General features: G+C 39.6%; 1 protein-coding gene and 1 long non-coding RNA gene across 3 annotated transcripts; one reads left to right on the top strand and one right to left on the bottom strand.

Annotated features, from left to right (window-relative positions):
* Positions 1 to 5,394: 5,394 nt before the first annotated feature.
* Positions 5,395 to 15,789, bottom strand: LOC145450886 (uncharacterized). 2 transcript variants are annotated; one of them, XM_080329386.1, is made up of 7 exons: positions 15,311 to 15,789; positions 15,166 to 15,251; positions 6,999 to 7,086; positions 6,675 to 6,841; positions 6,370 to 6,602; positions 6,156 to 6,315; positions 5,395 to 5,924 (listed from the first exon to the last, which is right to left on the bottom strand). In XM_080329386.1, exons 1-7 carry the CDS (start codon positions 15,787 to 15,789, stop codon positions 5,785 to 5,787), a joined length of 1,353 nt encoding a protein of 450 aa, XP_080185512.1. In that variant the 3' UTR covers positions 5,395 to 5,784. The 2 variants fall into 2 exon arrangements, with proteins under 2 accessions (XP_080185512.1, XP_080185513.1); XM_080329387.1 differs by having other exon boundaries at positions 6,777 to 6,841.
* On the top strand, positions 7,077 to 15,864 carry LOC145450887 (uncharacterized). The gene is made up of 2 exons (XR_013918625.1): positions 7,077 to 8,949; positions 15,468 to 15,864. It is a non-coding gene; the product is annotated as an uncharacterized LOC145450887 (long non-coding RNA).
* Positions 15,865 to 17,608: the final 1,744 nt, after the last annotated feature.

Raw genomic sequence — 17,608 nt, 5'->3', positions numbered from 1 at the left:
CGAAGTACTCAAGTATTTTTCCTCTACTTCTGGTACTTACTCAAGTAGATCTTTTTTCGCTACTTCTACTTCGTAATATTTTGTGAACTACTTACTTACTTTTCGCTATTTTTTCCTTTTCGCTATTTTCAGTTTGTCAAGTAGAAGTAGTTAATCCCCCAATAAGAAAGATAGCCAAAGGGATTTCGGGGCTGTTTTGACGTAGTACCAACATTTAATTTTCATAAAAGTCATGCCTAATACGCAAAATTTTCGTTGCGCTTCGCGCACAGTTGGTTTGGACTGACAGATACGTATTAACGAGAGTATCAGTGAATAGGCTATAATTTGGATATCGAGTTGGTTCCGTTCACACCTTATGGTCGGGTTGCCTGTAGCAAATACCTCCATCAAGTTTGAAACTATCGTTTCGCAATCTAGCAATAACCTATCATACCTAGCAGCCCATGACGTGTCTCAATCTGGAAAAGTGGAGTTTGACTTTTTTAAACGTTAGAACTGTTTTAGCAGACCACCGTTGAAACTTACTGGACAAAAGACATGAAATAAATCTTCCGCTTTTTAGAAGTAGTATTTGCATTTTTCTTCCAATTACGAGTATTATACGTTGAGTTCTAATTAGAGTTTCAGTTCTTTAGTCTGGAAAACATTCATGTTGAAGTATAAAAGCAAGTGTAATAATGTCTTATATTTTTCGAAAATAAAGCTATACACTATGGCATTTTTACAATCTGCCATATTTTCAATTAACATATACTAATCGCGCAAAGTGTTAAAGCCGAATCCGACACAACTTCTCTGTATTGCTCTTCGACTGAACTAGGTACCTTATAATAAGGGGGAGGGCGCCATGCCATAATATCCTCTAAAACGGGGTGTTCGAGTAAACAAAGAATTATAGTATCGCATATCCATATAAATGCTATCATTTACATCCCACGATGTGGACGACTGTTTATTCTGGCAAAAATTGACACCTCCTGATGGGATGCATCGATACGAATCAAGCTCTCTCGCTACACCTTTCGCGTAGCACCATTTTCAGCTGTTAACAGTCCACGCGGACGAATTACGATCGTTTTCACAACTATATACCTACTTACTTGAGTAGATTTAAAGTCGGTCAATTCTACTTCTACTTCAATTAGTTTTGAGTTGCTGATGAAAGTACTTCTACTCGTACTTGAGTAGAATTTTTCCGTCGCTACTTCTAGTTGAGTAGCTTTCTTGACTACTTTGACCACCTCTGGTTACATTCTATAGTGGTACTAATTTTGAGTTTATTCGATTCGTTTGAAGGGGTACCTTTTATACTCCACTAAACTTGATCGACGACGGACGGACTGGTAACGAGCGTACAAATAAGATTCCTGCTGATAAGGTCGTGGTCGTGCCATGCGCTCATTTCTGCAGTTTCATCCGAACAAATCGCACCATTTCAGGACTAAATTGGACTTTATGACTTGATATTAACGAGCACAGTAGCGGTATTAAAGCATCACATCACTGTATTAGTGCTGTATCATGTGTACAATGTACATTAGGGCTGTTCAAAAATAACTTATTTTCCAGGATTGCAGCAATTCACTGATTAAATTGTCAGGTTACCCTAAAAACGCTGCACACCAAATTTGGTTCAATTCCAACATATATATGGGGCTCCGCGGATCCAATTAAAATTTTAAATTTATACAAAAAAATTAAAAAAAAAATTCAAATTTTTCTGTCAACCCCATGAAATTGTTGAGCTGTCTTCAGAGACGATGCAGACAGCTCAAGAATTTCATGGGGTTGACAGAAAAATTTGAAATTTTCTTTTTCAGTTTTCCAGTATAAATTAAAAATTTTAATTGGATCCGCGGAGCCCTATACTTGTTGGAATTGAACCAAATTTGGTGTGCAGTGTTTTTTAGGGTAACCTGACAATTTAATCACTGAATGGCTGGAATCCAGAAAAAAAAGTTTTTTTTGAACAGCCCTAATGTACATGTATTTGCTATGGCATGGAGGAAATTGCGTTCTCGTCATCGACAGTCGGCACGAATCAATTACTACGTCACAAGACTTCGCTTACCCCCACAAAATAATGGTTCCTTGCGACGAACCATAGTTGCGGGAGCAATGATATCAATGAGCTCCAGAGCTAAGTCATCATAGAAAAGAGCTCCGGAGCCAGAGCAGTTTAAAATTTGTGACTGCTTCAAAGTCCTGCTTTTGACAAACTGGAACATCCGGGACCTTTGTTTCAGCTCTCAAAAACGATTTCTGCCAGCAAGCGTCATTCACTCGCGAAATATTCGCTGTATTTTGGATAGGAGTGCAGAGCAGATTCCAAGACCTGGCCATCCAAGCACTAGTAGACGTTCTTTCTTGTACCGAACCCAACAACTTATTTGGCCGAGAAGGGTGTTAGTGTAATAATTGAAATCAAAACGAGCGAAAAAAGATGCTTTTTTAATGAGACACTTGATAGTTTAAGCTACTTGTAGCCAATTTGTTACAGATCTGAACAAAATGTTAAGTATCTTCAGCTTCTTTTTGTATAACAATTTTCGGTTAGTTTGTGCAAATGAAATTTATTTTACCGAAAAGTGCGAATGGAGCTCAAAAAGCACCGGTATATTTTCATTAAATCGCATGGTGCCTTGTATGTCACAGCATTGTACTGTGCTCGTGTTTTGGGCGATTATTATGTCACACGGCCAGTAGGGCCTATAGGGTTATGACTAGAAAAAAAATTCAAAATTTTGTGTGTCCTGTAGTCACAAACGATGAACTTTTGTGTCCTGATTGCAAAATTACCAAAAGTTAAGACTGATTAAACAAAAACCTCCCGCACAAAAATTTTCCAGTTTTCACGGTATATGAAGGATAGGCTTTTTTTTGTAGATACAGACATAATATATATACCGGCTGATTTGAATTTAACTGACACAATTCCAATTGCAAAGATTTGAAATAGTATTTTGGTAAATTTTGATCGCTCATATTGAATTATTTCTATCGTTTTCTTGCTTACAGTCAAAATTGAATAATTAATAAATAATTATTAATTTCGATTTTAGATGTAGACCGTATAGATCAGTGGTTCCCAACGTGAGCGATATCGCCCCCAGGGGGCGATTTGGTGGTCTAGGGGGGCGAAAATACCGAAAGGGGCGATAGGGGGGCGAAAACGGACGAAGGGGGCGATAGGGGGCGAAAACAACTGAGGGGGCGATGGCGCGTTAAAACGGCTACATGGGGTCAGGACCATAACTGCCGCACCCCAAACCCCCAATTTGGGGGGCGAAATCGAAGGGGCCAAAATTATTTTGTGAATTAACATAAATTATGGAGTGATTTTTTTTAGAAATTCTTCCATCTTTTTCAAATAATTTTCGCGCTGCGCGCGATTTATTATTGTCATATGTATTGATTTGGGGGTACCCTTCCCCCAACAACAATACTCATGATTTATGGAAATGGAGACTTCGGCGACGGCCATTACTGCGTCACGGCGCTCCAAGACATATCATGTTATAGGCCATGTAACATACGACTCCGAGAAGTATGTCAGAACGATCAGCAGCGAGAAGACCTTGGCCGAAAAGGAATGCCCTTGTGCTGACCGAAAACATCGATATATATATACATATGTGTTTAATTGTGCATAGGCGCCCCTGCGAGAATTTAGCTGTAAAAGTGTAATTTCGAGGTCGAGCCGAAAAGTTGACCTTTTTCGGTTTTCCCAATATTTCGGGGGCGATGATCGGTGTGGAGCTTCAAAAGGGGGCGATAAGTCGAAAAAGGTTGGGAACCACTGGTATAGATCGTATAATTTCAACTAGTCTGAAACAAATCGAACTGGGTGTTCGAAAAGGCGAAAGTAGAACAACTCATCATATTTTCATCGGTCTAGAAAACCGATTAGAGGAATATGATGAAAATTTGAAAATGTCATATCATATGTGACTCAGTATCTGTTGATAGGCTACACTGAGCGGCGCAATGGCGTTGCTGTGAAACTGCAAATTGCAGTGATGATCAAGGGTTTTCATAAACCACAATACATTGGTTGCCAACAAAATATTATCGATTCTTCAAGCATATATCAGAGTTCCTTAATCCAACATCCTCAACAAATCCAACTCTCAGCTACAGATTTGGAGATGATATGGTAAAATACTAAAACTTGTTACAATCCATCAAGCCAGGATTTCAAATGAAAAAATTAGAAAACCGAGGATGGAGGGATGATTATAAGTTTATCTATGTGTTGTGAAGAGTATGCCGCTCTTTCAGAGAAAATAGTAGATTACCACTAAGCAAATGGCATAAACTTCCATCTCTACGCAATGCGAGATGGAGCTCACGGGCTATAATTCCGTACTTCCAAGTCCCCAGATGGAGAGAATCTCTTGAGATATCATGCTTATTCCTCGCAAATGCGTGTCAGGAAGCCTGGTATTCTAACCAGATGTCTATAGATGGAATATAGCCTACTTGACCCCGACCGTTTATCGGTTCGCCGATAATATCGGGACGATATCACACTTCGACAGAATTATCGGTATCAGCCATTGAAGCTGAAAAATCATCGGCAATTCTCGTGACGTCACAACATGGCGGTAGGAAGTCAGAAAACTATAATCTTTGACCACTACATTGAGAATATTGATATATCATCATATATGTCACAAGCTTATGCTTAAGGTGTCCAGATGTAGCCTTTCTAGTTTATTTCATGTTCAAATATAACAATGGCTGTAAAGATGTTCAAATAAATGCTATGAAGCTTTGAAAATGTGCTTATGTATATCCAACTTCTTTCGAATATCGGCTGAGTGTATTGGGGTTCTCGGTCATGGTGTGAGATATCGGTTTTATCGGTATCGACCCAAAAATCCAATATCGATCGGGCTCTAGAGTATACCAAAGATTATTTGCTGCTATTTTTGCGCTCGAATGTCCGGCAGCAATAAAGTGCCTTAAAAATCCCATTGGAAGTCGGATATTTCCGTTGTAGATGTCCCTGGCACTAACATAATAACAGAATGAGAAGTCAAATTGATGGATGAACTTTACCAGAAGTACAAAAAGACATATATATGAAGATTAAATTTGTAGCAAAGAATACCTTCAAATTGTAAATTTTTTCTATATTTGGACCAGTGTCGAAATTTGAAGTTGGTTTGTGCGGGACATTTTTTTCGATTTGAACAAAATGATTATAGTTTTTCTAATTTATACCAAAATGCTCATCAATTCCTGCTACAGGCTATTTTTTTTAGTCATAACCCTAACGGCCAGCCCTCACAGAACAGACTACTGTATGTTAATCCTATTAATCCTCAGCTCTCAATATCATATAACAGGAAACCCCTTTTAACAACGACAGGTGTACACAACAAACACGTGCGAGGATTGGTGTATTGCAAAAAACATGCATGCAGTGATGGCCAGTACTAACTCTTGTCGCCAGTCAATCATAAAAGAAGAATCCCGGCGTGAAATAAACACTAGAGACTGCATAATCATTCGGTCTTGATGTTTTTTGTCAGCGCACTTCACGGCGTTGCATGTTGGCCCATACTTGGCCCGTCCTGGTTTGGTATGTCCGTCCACCGAATGATCACACACCAATGGGGTGGCGCACTAGGGCCCTCATTCAATTTTAACAATCTTTGCATGCTCGCTCATCGTGCATGAATGAATTGATGGGTATTATGTACACTTGTGACCATACCCAGTTTAGCCACTTCTGGTTAAAGGTCAGCCCTCCCGGTACTTTAGGTTCTTGTATCACTCATCATGAAAATCTTGAAATTTCCTGTGCCTTGAACCACCGGCACGATCTCTCGAGTTTGTGATCCATTTTCGCATGGCCCGTTCAACATCCTTTTCGGTGCAGTCTTTTGTAGCTAAGTTCATCTTAACTGCAGCTGTTAAAGGTGGATCAAGCCATTACTATAAAACAGTGGTTTTCTAACTTCCTTTTTACATTTCCTGTGCTAAAATGAGCCAAGCAGTAATTAATATAATTGACCTAACAAATTTCAAACATTTTCGACCCATGCGTTATTTTTGCACCCTTCGTCTCTCAGCAATCTTCACCAGGAAGGCGATATCACCCCTTCGCGAACCTATGCTATGAAAAAAAATTGATATCATACCGAAAACACTTTTAAAAATCACTGTCGTCTTCAGACAATATTTATCATTTCGTCCAAAAACGCTGCAGCGATTTGCGAATTCGTTCTTCAGCAGTCTTGGCATCACCCGCCTCATAAAGTCGTCGGAATTATCTCCGCCAATACTGGCCAGAGTTTTCACCTGAAAGATAGTACAAATCAGCACATGTCTTTATTAGCAGTTGCATTATTTTACCATTTGGTCAAATACACCAGGATCACTTGCAACAAGCTGATCCAAATTCCCAAGTTTTTTACCATCAGGAATTGGAAACACTGAAGGAAGTTCTGATGGTATGGACGTGGTGAAGTGTGGCACAATCGCTTCCAAGGATCGTTCTATTATCTTAACGCTCTCCAACATTCGATTCATGTCCAATTGAGTATCAACTATTTTGTGATTCATGACTTGCAACTGCACTGACATTTCTGAAAAGTAAAATATTATTTTTTAATTATTTCACACCTTCCGGACATCAAATTGGATGCACAATTGCAAACCAAGAATGTGATGATTCAAGTCAGCAATGGTTGCATCTCTCCCCGACTTCTCAGCATAATTGGAGGATCGCCATACAGATGCATAACACGAGATAGGCCTACCATCATCATCATCAGTGCCACTGCTCGATTCTTCCACCAATAATCTTTTCCGAGAAGGCATCACTCTGAAACGAAAATCATATATGAAAAATACAAATCTTCATTTTTCATATGTTTATCAACTAGCTAAACAACGGAAAGTTGATTATAGCATAAGTCATATCTTTAATAGAACATTGCCATTCCATTCCATACAGCAGAGTTGTGAACATATTTACATACTTCCGATTAGCAGGCAATGCATCAGTGGGTTCTGAAAGTTCACGAACAGTATGCCGTTCCATTTCACCTGTTGCTTTTTCACAGGAACCTAAATAGTATAATGCAGTAAGCGCAAGGATTCTCCAAACCAAGCAAAATGGGAAAGCAACATAATAGGTGTTGTGGCTGAAATTTTACCATGCATAATTATAATGTCCAATGCCGTTCAGGATCCATGAAACCTCTCAGCCGCTTGCTGATTCTTATGGATAAAAAAACCGACAGTTATCTAGTGCAAGCCACATCTGCAGTACCACAGCTACCGAGCCCTTGCTATCATGAAATTGAACAATACAATATACTGGCAGTGATGTTACGATGACGGAATAATTGAAAATAACAAAACCATATGTAGTCAAGAGCTTTATACTAGTGCAGGGCACAATGATTCAAGTACTCGAATCCGAGAGTATTCGTTCTAATGATTTGAGCCAAGAAGTGACAGATGATATTTTCAAGTAGGCCTACTAAAATTATATGTTCCTTGCCACCAATAGTGAATTCATCGACGAGAATTATAGTTTTGATAATATTTTACACTGCGGAAGGTTTCAAACGGAGGTGGTCAGTAACAAAGTACTTCTACTTTTTTGAAGTGCTCAAGTAGTTTTCCGCTACTTAGGTAGTTACTTCAGTAGATCTTCAGTAGATTCCCGTTACTTCTACTTTGTATTATTTTGTGATCTACTAAATTACTTTTCGCTATTTTCAGTTTATCAAGTAGAAGTAGTTTGATCCTCCAATCAGGAAGAAAGCCTGAGGAATATCTTGGCTGTTTTCACGGAGTATCAACATTTAATTTTCATAAAAGTTAAGTAAAGTCCAGAATTTTTGTTGCGCACAGTGGATATGGAGTGACCAGTATCATTGCACGAAAGTATCGGTGAATATATTTAGGTAGCTGGTTGCGTGGTTCCGTTCAGACCGCATTGTCGCCGATCATCATCATCACACTATATATGACCCATCATAACGTTTGAGACTGATGTTTTCTTATCTAATATTTAGGCCTACTTAACATATCGTAATCTAGCAGTCTATCGCGCATCCTAATCTGGAATAGTGGACTCGAGACTTTTTTTTAGCTTTAGACCTGTTTTAGCATACCACCTTTGAAACTTTCTGAACTAAAGACATGAAATACATTTTCCGCTTTTAGAAGTAGCATTTATATTTCTCTTTCAATTCAAAGTATCATACTTTTAGTTCTAATTAGTTTCAGTTCTTTTGTCTGGAAAACATACATGTTGAAGTATAAAAGCAAGTGCAGTAATGCCTATAATTTCCGCAAATAAAGCTACAAAATATGGCATTTTTACGATCCACCATATTTTTTATAAACGTTTATTCATCGCGCAATGTGTTTACACCGTATCCTATACAACTTCTCCGTTGCTCTTCGACTAAACTACGGGCCTTATCATATGGGGGAGGGCGCCATACCATGATATTTTCTAAAACGGTCTGTTCGAGTAAACAGAGGATTAGTATTGCATTTCCGTATCAATACTATTATTTTCATCCCATGTGGACGAACGAATTACGATCGTTTTCAAAATTACTTACTTGAGTAGATTCAAAGTCAGTAAATTATACTTCTACTTCTAGTAGTTTAAGTTTGCTTATGGAAGAAGTACTTCTATTCGTACTGGAGTAGATTTTGTTGTCGCTACTTCTACTCGAGTAGCTTTCTTGGCTACTTTGACCACTTCTGGTTTTAAACTTCGATTGATTGTATCGCAGCATACGAAACATGTAGACCTAGTAGGCCTACATAGCTACTGAGTCAGTAGTACTGACGTTAGTGGAAATGACATAACAGTGGAGTCGTCATCAACCCACAAGCCACAACATCACCAGAAGAGTCAAGGAAAAAGTTATGTACGAAGAAATACCAAATAGGGGATAGTAGGTAGGTATGGGCCACTGTCGATGTGTAGGCCACTGCCATATCTGGTGACTGTGACATCACATATGCTTGTCAAGCTCTGTGATTGGTGGAAAAAGACTCCAGACTCACCCATGTTACTCACATCCATGAGGCCAGCGGAGTTTCTGACTCAGCTAGAGATATATAATTTTTGCGGTCTAGAGTATTTTTTTTTGAAAATAGGGAATTTGGGTTTGAGTCCACATATGTTAGGGTTACCATATTTGTGTGAAACAAATTCCAGACACTCTTTAGCACCAACTAGCGGATTCAAAATTGAGCAGTAACACGTTTTCTGGCAATATGACGTCACACTAGCAGAGCATTGCCCATCGACTGTATGCAAATGGAGTGGAACATAGGTCATGAATTGGGCCATCTGTAATGTGAGCTCTGGAGATTGTTACTAGCTAGGGTCTGCAATAAATTTCTCCACGGGCCGTATGAAATCGTCTGGCGGGCATTGTGTCTGGCCTGTCGGGATTGTGTTTGACAGCCCTGCTATACTGTTAGGTCGGTGCGGCTATGGTTGTTTGTTTCAATCAGGTCCGAAACAACATCATTTCTGCCCCCTTCCGTCACTCAAAAAAGAACTGATGTTGGGCCCACCATTGGGTAATCGACGTACCGTCTTGGGAACTTCCTATATGCATTTGACTGTTAAAATTTGTGAATGAATTCTGTCAATAATATTGATTTTTCCATATATTAGGCTACTATAAAATGCACCAGCAGGTTGTACATCCGGTGATTTCCAACTTTTTATGGTCGCGGCCTCATTTCCAACTTGAAAATGTTCCGTGGCTCAGCTCAAAGCTTGATAAACTGAAGCTGATTACTAAAAAAATTCAACTTGCTCAAACCTACTCACGGCCTAGGAAGCTGACTACCTCCAACATCATCGCGATTCCCAGATGAAGGCAAACGACCCCAAGATTTGGAACCACTGTCTGTGACTGAAGCATCCAATGGGCCTTAACCAACTCTAGGAATATACCGTTAGCTTATCATTGCGATTACAGTCACACTTATTTCAGTAAATGATATTTATATTGATTTTGATTGCATTTTTGGCGAGGGTGATGCCTTGTGCCCATACTAATATCAATATGCGTTGCATTAACTCGCGCGCGACACGAAGAGGAATATTTAATAGCATAAATCTGCTTGAAAATACTATCGTTTATGTTGCTTTACGAAAAAGCTTTGAGCTCACTTCAAGCGTTCAAAATTCCGGACATTTAGGCATATTTTAGAAATTCCTCCCGGACGCAGATTTTTCAGTGAAATTCCGGACATATGGCAACCCTAACATATCTGCATGTTTGGATTAGACTTATTTATGGTGTGAAAGCTATAGAAATATGCTATCTATAGAGTATAGTTTAAATGCTTTGTCAATCTCTCTGATCTTGAAATTATGGTAAGAATCCCCAAGATGGAGTGTTTGAGGTATGGGCCTTTTAGCAGGTTGGGGTATGGGGTATTGATCCTATTAAATATATTTATCTCTAGAATACAGATGGTGTTGGTCTTATCCCTCCCATATACAATCACTTGAAAGTAAATCATGATACCCATAAAAAGGCCAGTTCTCAGAATCAGATCTGAGCTTGGCAATATGAAACGTTAAAGCATGGGAGGGATCAAAATGAGAAGCATGCCGTCAGTACGAAATTGGTAGAGCTACATTAAACAGGTATCTGGAAAAACAGGGGATGAGTCTCACATGAAAAAGATTTCAAAATCGTTTTCCAATACTGACTTTATTGAAGATGAGAAAAGTTTTTTAGCACAGTATGTCAATGTCATCATATGCTCAAATATTCATCATGGTTTGTTACTCCCACTCAAATAAGAGATAGAGCTGTGACATTTGGATTTGATGGGGTAGTTGAGGCTAAAGATAGTGATGTTTTTAGTTATCTTGTTTCGTTATGCGTTATGGCTTACGATCAATATGGGAATTGAAATATATGAATTGTCCACTTCCAGCCAGGCTTTATATCAGTATATACAAACTGTTGGTAACTGTGACAAGAGTTGAGGTTCGTAGGATATGAATGACATTTATTGATTCAATACAGACAGCGGCCCATACCTCACCACCCCCGGCCCATACCTCGTAGCCTATTTTTTATTTACAAAAATGATGTATTGTTACAAAATTTAATGTCACTTCCAAAAACATGGGTATTTTAGCTTAATTCTACCAGTAGTATATATATTTAATTTGATGTAGGACTCGCATGAAAGTAAATATTTGAACTTTTCACATCATTCCTACTGTTGTAACATCATAACGGATGATGCTTGGTGCAGAAGATACCGGTAGTTGACAAGGAGCAATTCGGTAAACCTTGGATAAGTAACTAGCCCGGATTGGATACGATTGGCTAGCTTATCACAGGACTCACTAAGAAATAGTTTCCTACTAAACGGGGCTTGAAAACGAGTTGTTTGTCGATCGTCACTGTAAAATTTCACCGCACGATGTGGGCAAGAACGACAGAAGAATTCACTTCACTTTAGTGCTACAAATGTCGCTTGTTCTTACGGCGTCAGAAATGCTCAAAGAAAGATCTGATACAATGAATCGAACGAATGGAGTAAGCCAGAGTGTCTAAAAAGATCGCCAAAAGAGCAAGATTTAAACACTCTTACATCTGGCACTAGGCCAAGGTGTATGCCAGATGGCAAGACCGTACTTAGAGACTTGGACAAGTAGAAATTTTTTAGATTTTCCAAATTAGATTATAATTAGAATTAGAGCTACGCAGCTTTACCCAGATTATATCAGAATTAGAATTACTGAATTAGCAAAAACTTGTGCACAGTGCGTTCTCATAAGCATGAGAATGGTTATAACGTCAGTACACCAAGCTTGGCTCGTTTTGCACTCACTCATCAAGACGCTAACTAATGCGATGGCGGCTTGGCACTGGATTTCCATGCGCGAGAAAAGAGGGATACCGTATTCTTGTTAACTCACTGCAAAATGCCGCGGACAATGAGGAATTTTCAGGAAAACAATAAATTAAATTAGAATTAGAGCATAGAAACATTTCACAAATTTGATTATTTGCATTTCGCTCGAATTTAGTGAAATTAGATAACTAGAATCATCTAGTTGTCAAGTCTGCGTACTTCTCCTGTCTGGTCACTACAACGCTTCGTGTCTTGTGTACAGAGGTGGTCAAAGTAGTCAAGAAATCTACTCAAGTAGAAGTAGCGACGAAAAAATCTACTCAAGTACGAGTAGAAGTACTTCTTACATAAGCAACCTAAACTACTTGAAGTAGAATTTACTGACTTTGAAAGTACTCAGCAAGTAAGTAGTTGTGAAAACGATCCTAATTCGTTCACATGGATTGTAAAAAGGTGCAAATTGAGCTTTGCGATAGGTGACGAGCTTGATTCATATTGATGCATACCAACAGGTATCCAATTTTCGATAGCATAAGTATTCGTCCACATCATGGGATGAAAATGATAGTATTGGTATGGAAATGAGATGCTAATCCTCTGTTTTCTCGAACAGCACGTTTTAGAAAATCGCATGGTATGACGCCGTTTCCCGTATTACAAGGCCCGTAGCTTAGTCGGAGAAGTTGTATAGGATACGGTGTAAAGTAAACACTTTGCGCGATTAGTAAACGTAAATAAAAAATATGGTGGACCGTAAAAATGCCATATTGTGTAGCTTTATTTCCAGAAATTAAAGGCATTACCACACTTGCTTTTATACTTCAACATGTATGTTATCCAGACAAAAGAACTGATAATAATTATAACTCAAAGAATATGATACTGGAAATTGAAAGTGAAATATAAATACTACTTCTGAAAGCAGAACATGTATTTCATGTTTTTAGTCCAGAAAGTTGCAAAGGTGGTTTGCTAAATAGCTCTGAAACTAAAAAAATATAAGAGTCCACTTTTCCAGATTTGGACACGCCATAGACCAGTGGTTCTTAAAGTATGGGTCGCGAAGGGTATAATTTTGGGTCGCGAAGGTGCCAGAGCGGTCTTTTAATATGGATGTAATATTATTTGAGGTCATTGCAACAACAAAAATACCTTAGCTTTTCGCGCGATTTACTGTAGTTGGTTTGAGCATATCAGAGGTCACTGAGTTTGGTGCCGTAGCCAATAAGCGAGACACGCGGAGAAGTCGCCACCACAACATGACTTGATCATGAAAATGTGCCGACCTTTGTATTAAACAAATTGGTTTGAATTCATAATTAAGATTTTTTCAACATTGGTTTCTCTGGAAAACACTGTCGGAGACCTGGGACGCTCTAGTTTAGAGTTGGTACAACGAGCGGTTGCCGGTTTATGAGGCCAAAACCCGCCACGCTTGGATACATGAATATATGACGTTGGGCCAACATACGGCTGGGCAAAGTGCGGTGCCAAAAAGTTCGGTGGCGATAATTGACCGTCGCAGGGTGGCCAAACCCTTCGTTATTGATATAATTGGTTGGCACCAAAATGCATTCATTTTGGTGTGTGTTGCTTGGGTCGCGAGATACCACTAAAAGTCAGATTTGGGTCGCGGTCTAAAAAGTATAAGAACCACTGCCATAGACAATGGACATGCTAGATTACGATATGACAAGTAAATGCTAGATTGCGATAATTGACCGTCGCAGGGTGGCCAAACCCTTCGTTATTGATATAATTGGTTAGCACCAAAATGCATTCATTTTGGTGTGTGTTGCTTGGGTCGCGAGATACCACTAAAAGTCAGATTTGGGTCGCGGTCTAAAAAGTATAAGAACCACTGCCATAGACAATGGACATGCTAGATTACGATATGACAAGTAAATGCTAGATTGCGATAATTGACCGTCGCAGGGTGGCCAAACCCTTCGTTATTGATATAATTGGTTGGCACCAAAATGCATTCATTTTGGTGTGTGTTGCTTGGGTCGCGAGATACCACTAAAAGTCAGATTTGGGTCGCGGTCTAAAAAGTATAAGAACCACTGCCATAGACAATGGACATGCTAGATTACGATATGACAAGTAAATGCTAGATTGCGAAACATCAGTTTCAAACGTTATGATGAGCCATATATACTGTGATGAATTACTTGATATGGACGAAGGGCGACAATGTGGTGTGAACGGAACATCGCCAACCCTCTACCTGAATTATATTCACTGATATACTTCGTGAAATCATACTGGTTACTCGGTATCCAGCACTGTACGCGAAGCGCTACGAAATTTCTGGGCTTTATAAGCTTTTATGAAAATTATATGCTGATACTCGTGAAAACGGGCCCGAAATTCCTCAGGTTATCTTCCTGATTGGAAGTTTGTACTACTTCTACTTGACAAACTGAAAATGGCGAAAAGTAAGTAGATCACAAAATATCATGAAGTAGAAGTAGCGAAAATCAGATCTACTTGAGTAAGTATCACAAGTAGAAGAAAACTACTTGGGTACTTAAAAAAAAGTAGAGGAAAACTACTTGAGTACTTCAAAAAAGTAGAAGTACTTCGTTACTGACCACCTCTGCTTGTGTATCACTTTGTACACTAAGCGTTTTGAGTGGATAAAAATAAGGAAACTGCCAATAATACCGATTAAGTGGTCACCTTATACCATTAAATTCGCACCGACTAAGGAAAGATCTGATGATGGAATTGAAATATTGAAGCGTCCACCATAACCGGAACCTTGATGTTAGAAAATAAAGAAATAACAACAGATGGAAACAACTACTGGACCTTATATGGGCTCAGTGTGGGATGACTACATATCTCCCTAGTAGAAAATCAGAAAGTATAAATGCTTTGATTACAGAAACTGTACAATTCACATTCTTTCCGAGTTGAAAATAATAGACAGGGACAGGCGAGAAAGTACACTAGGTGGGCTTCATGTGGTGTATCCTCACATAGAATTTGGGTATCTTTTGTACGGAACACAATACAATGGGATTGATATCTCCGGTTCATCTGTTATGATATATGGTTAGATCTGGTTTGAGAATGGCCGGAAAAGCAGACATTGTTCGATATATGAAGCACCCTGATCTAGATTCTAGCACTCAGTTCGATATTTGCGCACACAGCATTTGAGATCAAACTTTCAACTATATATTGCTATGGCATGTTTTGCTCATACCTTGCACAATAGTTTAAGCAAAAGTAAAATATATGATAATTACTAGTACATACTTAGTTCTCCCTGAATTTGTTGCTGTATTGCAGTACACCTGGTGCATATCTTCCCAGCAGGAAGAAATATTTCACATGCCTTTGACCTTAGTAATGAAGGATGTGAAGATTTGAAGGAAGCGTTAATGGAGAAATCTTAGCCTACCTAATTGCAATCAACTCTGGTTTTGATGGTCCAGACAGCACAGGAGTACAGGAGGCGAAGTTGTATGAGGTTTTTTCATGTTTCGCCATGGTAGCCTCATTGAATGTTGTAGCGTTCTTCAATTCTATGCCTTCACAAATTTGAAATTTTTCCACAGCCCGCAATATATCACCGAGAGGCATCCGCCGAACATCAATCTCATTGAAGACTTCCGCTTCGGACGTGAACCATCCATGAAAAGCTGCAGATATCGTCAATTCCTCATATATTTTCACCACAATTCTTGGTAACGTTCCCGCAGTAGACTTCAGATATAGTATCAAAGCATCATCTGCGTTCTCAAACTCCCATTGTGCGGGCAGACGATGGGCGGTTAGTCGCAAATTGCCGATAGATTGATTATGCAATACTTCTTCTATCTGCCATATCATTTCATCCGTTTCCACTTTAACTTGAGGTGGTGTGGAGAGCTTCCCCATTACGCTGACTTTATTACATTAAGTAGCAATGATTTGAAGTTGCAATCGCTACAAAATATGATTTGTATGAATGCATGTACCGGTATGTATTCTTACTTATAGTTCAGCTTTTCTCGGTTAGGGGCTGTGTAGCGGATGAGTGATCGTCACTTACGCTGGCAGCCTGGGTTCAAGTCCCGCCGTTGGAGGTTAATATGGGCTCCTCCTCCCTGTGTCGCTTTTCTTACAGCGATAACATAGCCCAGAAAAAGACCCGCTGAAGAACTAAAAATGAGCCAAAGTCTAAAAAGGAACTCTCAATAAAGATCAACAGCACTAGGCCGAGGTAGATCCTGCCAGAACAATACATACCCTATAAGAAACCAGTGTTCCCCATTAACATTATTGATGCCCATAAACATATCAAAATTCGACACTTTTCATGTGGTTATCAACTGTGTTCTGCTCAAAACTAGCCCGGGTGTCCAAACAGTCTCTTTCTGATTGGCCCTGTTGGATGTAAACACTCAAGATGGTAGTAAAAGTATATTTTTCGGATCAACACCTGATCTACACCCATTGCGTCAATGACGCAGAAGATTGTGTTCACAGATAAACTCTCGGAATCTCGTGAAGCTCTGTTGTTATTTTAATGTAACGATAATAGCAACACGAAGTGCGCAGGCATCATGCATTTGACGACATTATGATCTTACAAATTGTAAAAACGACCTGACCAACATGATGATGAAAAACACACAGAATCAGTTTTCAAAAAGAAAAACATTTTCTGAAGCTTGAAAAACCCCCGCCATGGCTGCAACAGATTACAGGTCATCTCATTCACAGTAATAAATTATGTGAGGATGAACTAAATGTGACCAAATCTGCAGTATATTTTGTGTTTTGCAACTTCCATCCATATGCAGACAGAGGCACTAAAATCCATGAATGATATTTGCTGTCAAAGTGGAAAAGTTTCTTTTCTTCAAGGCACCTTAGCAATTAGCGTCGTCTCTACATCAAAACTACAAAAACTGCTTATCTATACACCCACCACACCGCACGTGCTACCTGTCCGATGTCATTCATGTCGCCAACATGACGCAAAATGAGATTTCTGCATCAATAGAATATGTTGCTGACGTACAGGTAAGTGGTAACCAGATTCCGGTACCGCGAAACAAGTTAACATTGATAAGATGATTACTAAAAAATAACAAGCCAGAAAAGACCTCAAAAAACCAGATATGGGTGAAGAAAACCAGGCGTGGGGCCTCCGCCTGCGATAGCAGACCACTTGGGACCCACGTGGATTCGAGATGGGTTGGTGACCGAGTGACAGCGACACCTTATGGTGGACTCAAACTCATCTTTCTACAGGCATTTTCTACTTGGAGTGGAGCGGTAATCCTGCCCAAAGCCACAGAACTGACTACTTGTCGTCGTCATAGTTACTTCGCTTTGTCCTACGCTGAACGAAGCACCATTTAACTTTTTCAATTGCAGAAGCTTCCAGATAGCTAGTCCAGTGGTTCTCAGCCGGTGGGTCGCGGCACACTCGCGTGCCGATTTGACTGCTCAGAGGTGCCGCGAGAAAATGTCGTTAAACTAGGGTTACCTACCATACGTCCTCCATTAGGACGATTTGTCCTCCTTTTTTAGGTTTTGTGTGTCCTCCGAGGACGTCTAAATGTCCTCCTTTTATGCAACTCGTCACCCTTTACAGCTAGGTTAATGGACAGCGTCAACCAACAATCGGCATAAACAGTGGTGGCCCTATGAACGGGGGGGAGGGGGGCGAGACTTACCGGGGGGGCCTATAAGTATATAACCGCAA

Source organism: Botryllus schlosseri, chromosome 11, assembly GCF_051294905.1.
Source record: "Botryllus schlosseri isolate E-star chromosome 11, Bs_hap1, whole genome shotgun sequence".
Lineage (NCBI taxonomy): Eukaryota > Metazoa > Chordata > Ascidiacea > Stolidobranchia > Styelidae > Botryllus > Botryllus schlosseri.
This window is presented reverse-complemented; position numbering and strand designations above follow the sequence as displayed.